General features: G+C 37.4%; 1 protein-coding gene across 1 annotated transcript in view; it reads right to left on the bottom strand.

Moving 5' to 3' along the window:
• Nucleotides 1-676: 676 nt before the first annotated feature.
• The window catches only part of gpc5a (glypican 5a), a 144,662-nt gene continuing 134,119 nt past the window's right edge, over nucleotides 677-11,219 (bottom strand). The window contains exon 9 of the mRNA XM_005724211.1: nucleotides 677-3,323. Coding sequence (XP_005724268.1) covers nucleotides 3,169-3,323 — 155 coding nt within the window. The 3' untranslated portion in view covers nucleotides 677-3,168. The remainder of the gene's footprint in view (nucleotides 3,324-11,219) is intronic.

The following is an 11,219-nucleotide window of genomic DNA, read 5'->3' as shown; positions in this document are numbered from 1 at the left end:
GGCAATTGCAGCAACTTAAATGGGCAATTTGGAAGAAAAAGGGCATGTGGCAGACATGCTGCAGCCCAGCGTGAAGGCCTTGGGGTATTCTTCTGTCTTATTCACCATGTGAATGACTATCGAGTGACCAGAGGGACTTAGAGTTGAGAGAGAGTCCAAAATCTCAGGTTTCTGCTTTATTCTGTTCCAACTCTCACAACTACTCATGACTCATCACCAAAACACTGCAGATTCAAGGTGTCGACATGAGGCCACAGTGCTGGACAGTGAGGGGCTCTCACTGTGAGCTCCTCAAACCACCAAAGCCAAAAATGTCAGCAAAACTGTTTTACATAAACCTGAAAAAAGTAACAATGTTTACTTTGATAACTTTATCATAAAGTGTTAACATGTGCTCTCATTTATATTTAAACGTTAGACACATACAGACACATACGGATTACTTTTCCAAATGTCCAGGGATGGTTGGAAGTTACCGTAAGCCTGGTGAGGAGCAAAACAAACTGTATGGCTGACAGCTGAAAGCTGGAAAAACATGCTTTAATTTAAGTCATGTCGTTGAGTAATCATTTCATTTTTTAAACTGCTGATATTTGTAAAGACAGGATTGTGGTAAAAAAAAAGCAAACCAAGAGAGCCACAAACACAAGCAGGCAGAAAAAACAGACAACTTGTAAACAGTCCAAGACTTTATTCAGAGCTGAAACCGAGTAACTCGTGATCACTGCAAAGGATTGCGGTGCAATAACTATGGCAAGTACAGTAGGTCAAAGCTAAACCTGAATCTATTCCGTTAACAGTGATTGATGTATAGTATGGACATTTAGTTATTTTACAGTTCGACTTCAATCTCTTGTTCTTCTCTTCCAAACCCATTTCACTTGACCTGATGGTCCGACTGGGATTCTCGTAACGTCTGACCTATTTTTAGAAATGCAGTTGCATTCCAGTATCTAATCAGTCACTTCAGTGCCTTATTATAACAGAGTGAACTGACAAGATGAAAATTAAGCCCCAGATGTAATGAAAAACGTGTTATTTTACATGTCGTACACACATTTCATTTTGCAAATTACACATTTTCTCTCCAAACCGGATATTAGAAAATAAACATTTTATTCAAGAGGTTCTGGCATGTTGCAGTGACAGCTCAATGGCACCTCGTTGGCATCACTATCAGCCTCTGGCCCCTTACCTCCCTCCTCTGGATGCCAGTCTCGCTATGTAGCAATAAAAACTATATAAGACATCCTTATATATCAAATCCTTTCTTTAAGTAAGGAGAACCAGTATAACCTGGCATCTCTATTTAGCCTGAAGGCACCTTTGTCTCTGCGTCTGCCGTATGTCATTACGAGGCTGAACACATTCTTCAGGGGTGTCATTAAGACGGTTGTTCAAACGACAACAGTGCTAACTTTGAGGGAAGTAACCTGTGATATAATTGGTTTGAGGCAGCAGTTGTGACTTATTATGAAGTCAAACGACTGCCTCAAGTTTGTTTCCAAGTGCAATTGTCATTTGGGAATCTCGCCCAAGATCAGAAGCCACAAGATAAGACACTAAATCGATGCAAGAAATGATGAGTAAAATGTATACACGTTTATTAATCTTGAGACTCAAAGCTTCCAGCTAGTTAAACAACCTTGAATGCATTAGAGTCTAACCTGGCGTATAAAAGGTGAAAATGGCCAATGAAAGCAATTAGTGTTCGCGCTTCCTCACAGCCGCAGTCTGAGCAAGGTCGCAGGCTTTTAAAATATGATCGTATATGATCAAACAGAGCACCCAAGGAAATTATATTTCAGCTGGAAAATAAAAAAAGCTGCGACTGAAGAGGGGATTTAAGGTGAAGCTAAAGAGAAAATCCAATTTGCACTTTGCGCCGCTAAGTTCCACATTAAGATGAGCAGTGAACAGTCATGGGTCTCACATACATTTCTCAGCACAAATTAATTGTAATATGACTTCATAAATTAATTTCACATCCTCCTAACAATAATCATTATTGGTTATTACTCCTATTAAAGTATATTGTGGTAGAAATCCTTCTGTACACTCGAACCATTGGAATGCCTCAGTTACACCGCGATCTATATTTACAGTAGCAGCTTTAAGGTTTACCTTTACTTCTGCAATGTGTACTGTATGTATTTATGTGCATATGCTAAATATAGTAGTGACATTTTAGATATAAAAATGATCATTTTAGCCACTGGAGAGAGCTCCCTAGGATATGTGAGCAAAGAGCCTTTATTCAGCACCACTTTTCTCTCTCAGCCACTGAGAGACCTGCATGGCATATGTGAAACAAATCATTTTACTTTTCTCTGTACGGAAACCTGTCAGCGGCACAGCGACGGTATGCAGGCAGGTAGAAGGTAGAAGCAATTGGATTCTTCCTCACCAGCGGCTCCAGGAGCTATCAGCCCCTATCCAGGCCTATGAAGGCAGAGGAGGATTGAGTTTGAAAGATGATAATAGACTCCTGAGGAAACTAATCTATTTCTAAAGAAGAAAGGGGTATAAATTCTCTCACTTGCCCCCCACGTCCACCTGCTCACCGTTTGCCTTTCATCGTTTCTCTCCGCATAGCATCACAGGTCAGTTTTACAATTGAAGTATACCAATTAAAAGGATCCTGGACAGCAAGGCAGCTATTATTGAAGAGAAGCAGATATTTCGAGTTCCTTTTTTGTATTTGTTATTAGTAAGATGTAGAATATGTAAGTTATTGAAGGTTTCAACAATGATTTGAGCACTTTTATATTATTAAAAAAAAGACTGCTTTTAAATGAAATACTGCATGTACATGTAGTTTGATTCTTGTAATTAAATGCTTTCCACACACCTTATGCTGAATATACAGAAATCCAACTTTACAACATATGCGGTAGCCGTTAGTTTTTTGACATCACCTTTTATAAATAAGTCATGGTTAGTGTTAATGAATGCCATGTAACTGATAAAAAATAATTCATACATTTCAAAGCCACCATATGCTTATAGGAGACACTGAGTCTTGTAGTTTCCACACAATCACTCCTGCCCTGTCCTCCTCTGTGTGGAAGTGAAGGTCCATGATTTATTAGAGCTTCCACTGGCCCTTTTTTGGATAAATAATCTTGAAATCAAGTCTGAAAGTTTCAAGCTGCAAAACAGCAGCTGTTACAAGGCCAGGAGCACATGTAAACAAGGCAATCCCAGGACCCAGATGGCTCCTGTCAGTCTGAAGCTCCTGGATCTGCCCTTCACTTCTGAATCCTTGGCAGGATGGTGATAATGAAGATGATGTTTGTGATTACCGGTCACATCCGGGCTCACTGAGGAGAGAGCACAAACCAAAATGCCAGTCAGAAGGAAGCTCATTAGAAAGATGACATCATTGGAAGGAATGATGCTGTTTGTCAGTGAAAGGATGAGACTGATATATTTCATTTGCTTTATCATCAACAACTGCCATGAAAAAAAAACAACAACAACAACAAACCAACAAATCATCTCCCTGCCTTATAAAACTGCCCAAACCTTCTCCCTTTTTTGTGTATTTTCCCCTAAATTCATTTAATTCTGCTGGAGATTCACAGATACACAACTGCATATATGTCACTGTTTAAGTACATAAGCACTAAATTTGTTGTGGAGTATTTTCAGCAGTAAATTAATGCAGATTTGTTGAGTTCTAATGCCAGCATGGAATTTTGCTCAATTAAACTACTGTCCTCATGTTCACTGCAATAAAGTAAGACGTAGTGTCGCTCTGTTTTAGGTTTTAATAGCTTTTGGAGGGCTATGGCATAGAGATGTCTCGGGCTTTGGATCTACACAAAATAATTAGGATCAATTTGTTGTTTATTCAGTGTGCTGATTGCTGTTCTTTAGCTAGCAATGAATTGATTCTGCATGGGATGTTTTTTCGAGCAGCAACTTCTGGAGCTACAAAGTAAGGCTAACATGGAAGTGCCGAAAAATGGACACTTCAAGCTGACTGATAGGTATATGCTAACACAGGTGGATGTATGCTGGGAATCACAAGCTAATTCCTGTCACTGACCTTGAATTATAACTGTATAACTTATAATTGTAACTGGAGTGTTTTTTGGTATTTGCCTGCTGGAGAAGTTTGTACGGCAGTTCTGGTAAGAAAGATTATTTAGTTTTATTTTAAATGTTTATGTTAGCAAACACTGATTGGAAGACTCTTTGGTAGTAAGAACTTTACAGTCTAAGGAAGCACTCTGCTAACCAAATCTGCTAACTTTAATTTTAATCCAAAAATACTTCTGCCTCCTAAAAACATGTTACTTTCTAAAGAAAATGTCGCTGGCATTTAATTAATTTAATTAATTTGCACATCTTTATATTATATTGTCAATATAGACTACATTAAAAGATACATTATTACCTGAGGTCTAATGTCTTGCAGACATCTAACAGCTGCAATACAGCAATGCTCGGACTATATCATTAAGGGAGTTGGTTAATTTTCCACTACCCTATTTATAATCAGCTGATGCAACTACAGTGCACCTTCAGCCTCTGTGTCATCCCCCCCAAAGGTGCTTTAAAAGGCATCTTGGGTGTTCCTTTGTGTCAACAGCCATTAATATGTTTATGTCAATGTTTTAACGGTGAACGCATCATCATCATCATAACACGCTATAAATAGTAATCCTCAGATGGATTACAGGAAGTTTTTTTCTTCCTTCAGTTTATGTGTGCACTCCAATTTGGGGCATCTCTAAATTACCTATAAAATTCTTTAGAGCTTTAAACACACACACACACACACACACACACACACACACACACACACACATATAGTAAAACATGCCATAGTAAAACAAAACAAAAAGTACAGATACAAAAAGTTAGAGTGAGAGAGGCATAATGTGCACACAACAATGCAGTAAGAGGGCATTTGTTTCAACCATGAAGCTATCAGTTTGAGTTTACACACCACCCCAAATAATGATAACATGAGTCTAATGATGTCATATTTGGATGCTAAATAATTTGTAAATACATACAGATACGCTCCATAGACGACTTCCTTTTCCCCCCCACTTTTACACATAGTGATCTAGTCTACAATTTCTGATACATCCATCCCTTTTCATGACTGCTTCTCCTCTTTGGGTCACACAGATGCTGAAGCCTATCCCAGCTGACACTGGGTAAGCAGCAGAATTTGGTGGGCAGATCGCTAGTCATTCAAAAGGCTAATACCAATTTAGAATAACCAATTAACCTCAAGTGTCTTCAGACGGGAGAAACCCCAAGCAGCCACAGGAAGCAACCTCCACTGTGATGCAACAGAGCTAACATCTGCACAACAGTGCCACTCGCTTTACGATGCAAATCATGCAAAATTAAACATAATTCTAGGTATTTAGGATTTATTTTGCACATATTGTAGTGACATTGTTTATGTGTATCCACATGCTATATATTTATGGCATGTGTGTGTTTGCTGATTGCATGATACTGTAGTCCTTTGCATGTTGTAATATCTTTTATTGCCGTTATTATAAGCGTCACAGTGATTTTTGTTACTGCTAATACTGCTGCTTGTTTGGACACTATGTCAGAGTCTCTATTATATTGCACTTTTTCATCTAAGTAATTAGAATTTTCACTCAGATTGTGCATAAATCAGAAAGCTGTAGAGCAGTATGCCTCTGGTATTAACCCTCTGGCTGTTCACGCTGGTTTCACATTTTCTGAAAGGTGTATCATTAAACTCAGTCAAACCGGTGAATAATACTGAGCCTTTAAAAGTAATATCCTTGATATCAATCCATCACAGTTGGGCAGGTTAGTGTAATGGTGATCAAGTATCCCCGATAGTGGGCCTATGGTACAGTGTGCAGGATCATAATTTAATAAACTTTAAAAATAGAACAACAGCCCCTGGATCCATCTTTTTTACCCCTACCTTTAACATCATAGAACTTAAATATCCTAGACACCCCCTAAACACTCCCCTGTGTGTACACCTTTAAAAAAAATTACACCTCAACAGATATCAGTTCAGACAACTGCACCATGCCATCTGTCAGCATATATCTTGCTGTTTACACCTCTCTTTGGAGATTTGAAGTGTTCAGGGGGGAAATTCAATGTCCCTTGCCAAGTGAAATAGAGCATCCTCTTTAGCCTAGCTGAAGTTACTTCAGGATACCTCAGACTTCATCCCGGTTCATTCCCAGAGGGAGAGAGTGATGCTGAACTCCAATAGATGACCAGCTGCCCCAGGACTTTCGAGTTTCTTGCTTAGGCCCAAGAGTCATAAGTCTGTCACGGGCAGGATTAGTCTAACCCAGACCTTTTCAAAGTCTATAAAGGCTGTGCTATCAGAGGGTATCGTACAAGCAGAAATATAAGACTAGCTCCAGAGGCCATCTGTACTCTGGGGATTTCATTCTGATTTTTATGGTGCAGCAGAAATTGACTGCAGCTCTTTTCCCCATAGCAGCAGCACCCACAACAATTACTAGTTGCTTTACCAGCAATCATAATCTACGAGTTTATTCTTATTTCGTAAAATTACAAGAAGACAAAGGTAAAAACATATCATTATAACTAATATAAGATTATATCATTATATTTTGTATCTTTATGACCAGTTCATTATTCTAACTTGTTGGATTTCACCAATTTTTTTGTCATGTAATGCAATGTTGCAGTAAGTGACTACACCTACACACAGGAATGACTTTTAAAGCTGGCTGTGATATGAAGTTAAGTATGCATTGATTCACTGTCCCCAGGATAGCTATTTGATGGTATACAGCTTACAGATAAGTCTTTGTGCCCAAGAGGACCTCAATCAATTCCTCTTACTGAAGCTTCAAGGTTCAAATGCAGCAACAAGCTGCAGACTAAATCACAGAATGTCTTTCTGATGAATAAACCGTGCTATGCTGAAAGCACTCTTTACTTTCTTTATTTTAGCTGCAGAGGAAACATCCAGAGACTTATTGTATATAAAAACTTAAAGGTACAGACATGATGTCAGATTTCAAGAAGCATCAGCAAACATAAATGTAAATAAGTAAATACATAAATGCAGTGAATATATGTGAGGATTCAATTGAGAACTGAATGTATATAAGAAAAAAAAGGAACCAAAAGAATATGTCATAAACTGTAAATTTAGTGGATATACGTTATATTTTGTAGAGCAAAAATACTTCAGTAGTAAAGCAAAACTTTAAAACACGATTTTTTTGATTCCTTAACCAACATACGAAAATAAATGGAAGCAACCATATAAATAAGTACCCTCCCAGCAAAAAGAACAGTAACATCAGTTATATAACAGCCCTCAAAAAGCTGTAAGAATGACCTGATCTTGTCCAACAGGAAATTTCCTCACCTGCAAAGGTGCCTTCCTGACTCCAAACATGAGTCAAATTCGAGGTAAAATGCCTTCGCAGCAGACATAAACATGTTTATAGACAGGTGCAGGACAACAGCACAGGTGGAGAATATTTTATTCAATGAATTACTCATTCAAATTGTAGACATGCATATTTTTAGGCCTGGCCACAATGAGTGACAGTGGTTCTGTCTATTATTATCTTGCTCAGCAGGATTCAGTTTTACCTAAAGATACTCTGGTAAGTATATTTGGTTTATACTTTTGTTTTGCTAGCCAAAATATTTCATATTCACATTTAATATCACAGTGAATTTGAGATAAGCTCTGCTAATCAGGCTAGCTGTCGAGAACTAGCATTAGCTGCTAACCGAAAAGTGCAAAAATCAAGGCTCCTAAATCCTAGCTGACAAACCAGCACCACCTTAACATGATTATGTCAAAACATAAAAGTTCAAACATACTATGTTTGAACTTTTTCTTTCATGCTTTCTTTTTACCATCTGATTATTATTGTACCGTAACTGTGACTGGAGAAGTCCTCTAACGTTAACAAAGCAATAATTTCATGTTGTGCTTCAACCAGCAGCCTCAGATCAGATATATCTCTTCCATTAAATGTGCAAAGTTTACAATGAAACAAATGTGGGATTTTTGTTGACGTTGTTAGAAACCAATTAAATTATATATCTTATCGCACCTTATTGTGTATTCATGAACTTGTAAGGCATAATGAATCCTGGTACAACACAACAACTCAGTGCAAAATGTAACTGAATTCACTTTGACAGAATGAGCAAAAGCTGAACAATGTGGAAAACATGAAAGTGGGATTCAGAACAGAACTAGACTGTATTAGGATGCACAGGGGTACATAGTGACACAGTCAGTGGTTGGATTGACTATTATGGGATGTGGATGAGGTTTAATTTGCATTACTGACTTAATCACAGGGTGCTGTGTGTGTAGTCTGTGATGCCAAAAGCAATGGCCAGAAATCTCTTTTGGGGGAAGGAATGAAGAAATGAAGACGCAACAGGCATTTTACATTGCCAAGTTTTGCAAGACACTGTTAGGTTTCATGTGCAAATACAATCAGACAAGGGAAGGTTGAGGCTGGGAAACCAAAAGAGGGAGCAAAATTAAACAGTTTCATGTAGCTGGAGTAGATAATTCTGCAGTTTAACAGTAAAATATACATTAAAGGTCATCTTTAAATTCTTGAAGTAAATTCTCAAAACTGCTTCTTCACTTTGCACCCACATACTTCATTACAAAAAGACTAATATGTGTTACTTAATCGCTCATATATGCACAAATATTGACTTTGACTGCCTTCCAGCTATTAATATCCACCATTATCTGGTTATACATTAAGTAGGTTCTTTTTATGAACAATAAGGAAGGCCTACACAAAAGAGCAAATTATGGCTCTAAAAGGAAAACTACATCCTCAATGTACAACAGACAATAAATATTTCTTGTGGTCGGTTCAGGAGGCAGCCTATCTAGTCTCTAAAAACTATTGGATGAAAATAGATATAATGGGCTGCCTTTTTTGGAATCAGGGCAGAGATGATTTTGGAATTTTCTTGGAAACTGCTCCTGTAATGACATGTTTTACTAAACCCACAGAAGAGAGGTTAGCGGGTTGGAAAAGGTGCTTGGGCTGAAGAGAGACATAGGGCAGAAAGAGAGGCTTACAACTGAAGTGAAATCAATACAAGCTGATTTCCCGAGGACATGGACCAGCAATGATCAATACCACACTAACAGCACTAGGAAAAAATACCTAACAACTGCAATGATAGAAAGCGCCTTTTGTATTATTATAAGCGGTTTAACCTTCAGAGTTTTTACGTCCAAATCTGGTTTAGTAACAAAGTTTTATGTACAGTACAGATTTTGACAAACTCCATCAGAGCTTGCTGTAGTTTAGAGGTCTTATTACTATGTAGAGTTATCTTCAATGGGAAGTGTCAGTTCATCCATCACTCCGGTTCTAACCTGGTGGCCAAACAATTCAATAAAAAAAAGAAGAAAACATCAAACTTCTCACAGGGTGGCACGATAGTGAGTTTGTCAAATTTGGTGAAAGAAAATGCTCCAACTGTCTCCTGTTTTCAAACTTAATGACAGATTAGAACTTCAGTGATGCTACTAAGATGTTTTTAAGTAGATATTTAACTACTAACTGAAACTAGTAAGAGCAAAGTTGTGTGGGCAAGAGTTCAGTGAATTGATTTTAAAATGCATTTTCTTAAAATACGTCAAATAAGTACATCAAAGGTACATCAACATGGAGAGATTCAATTTAAAGCTCAATCAGGGATAGCCACCTAAATATTGACCGTATAGATGTTTGACAGTATACAGCTCACAGATAAGTCTTTGTACTAGACTATTTGTGTGTGTATGTGTCTTGGGTACAAAGAAATTTGTGTGGAAGCACAGTTCCCCGAAAACATGATGGATTCCAATAAAACGACTCTAAACATACTTGAACATGAAATAAATGTAAATATCAGTCAATGTCAGTTTGTTTGAATTGGAGCCTTTTCTCTTCTGAACTTATCTTTAGCTAAGTACATTTCATCTCACTTAGGTGCATCACTACCTTTTAACCACATTGATTTCTGTTATTGGGCAGTGCTGCTAGAAAACAAGCTGCCAGATGGAACAGCTTGTTGTTTATTTTCAGTCTGTTGTGAAACTGTAAGTTTATAGAGATTATACCAGCATTACAGAAAGGCAGGAGCAAAAACCAGTGATTCGGTGTTCCAGTGTTTTACCACCACGCCCATACATGCTGTTATGGGTGAGTAAACAACTATTCCCCTGAAGGTTATTTCTGAGTATTTTCAATAAATAATTAAGAAGCCAGCATTTAAACTATTACTTATATGAGATTATATGATGGTATCCTATACTATACTATAGTGAAATATATATACTATATTACACCATAATGACAACTTTCATTTATGATTTGAGAGAAGTCTGGATATGTGGAGTGTAAAAATGAGTATGTGTGTGGTTTCAAATACATGTGTAAGTACCTGTGTTTTCAAAGCTAGCTGGTCTTAAGTGTTTCCCCAACGCCTCTTCACACCTTCTTCAAAGTCTCTTAGAATACTCTCACCAGCAGTAAAGTGTGTGATTACAAATAGCTAAATCATATGTAGTGGTTAGCCTTGGGATCAAGCCTTTACTTCTGGAGGGAAAAAAATCAAGCTGTACAAAAGTCATTCTTCTGATCAGAAGCAGATGATGTGGGTACAAAATGAACACAACAGAACTAAGTAATAAAGTATTTAAGCAACTAGAAAAAAACAGGTGTAGATTTTTTTTCCTGAGGTAATAAGTTGTATAACTCATGCGTTTGGATATTGGTAAGGCTTACAGTTATGGTTGTGGCTCTTTTGATTGACGTGTGTGCCAACAAAGGGAGCTATAACTATGTCCCTAATGTTTTGGAAAAAGATGCAGGTTTTAAAATTTTGCCTTGGTAAACCACCACAGTTGATTTTAAATCAAACAGTCAATATGTGGATGAAGTGTAAACTGTAAATTTTAATTCAAATGGTTTTGTTAAAATTTTACATCAACTGCTGAATTACAGCAGGTTTATACATATTTGACTGTTTTTAGTGGATCAAAATCAACTGGACAAACCAAAATGATCTTAAATACCAGGTGTGTGTTGATAGTGTGTAGTGTGGATCCCAAAACTTTTTCTTTTTTGAAAGATTCAGTTTTCTACAAAGGTGTAGTGATTAACACATTCACTTTGTGAGGGAAAGGTTGCTGGTTTAATTCCATTTACAGACACAGA

This window comes from Pundamilia nyererei, unplaced genomic scaffold, assembly GCF_000239375.1.
Source record: "Pundamilia nyererei isolate P.nyererei 1_Seehausen unplaced genomic scaffold, PunNye1.0 scaffold00011, whole genome shotgun sequence".
Taxonomy (NCBI): Eukaryota; Metazoa; Chordata; class Actinopteri; order Cichliformes; family Cichlidae; genus Pundamilia; species Pundamilia nyererei.
The sequence above is the reverse complement of the archived record's forward strand: the minus strand, read 5'-3'. Positions and strand labels throughout refer to the sequence as shown.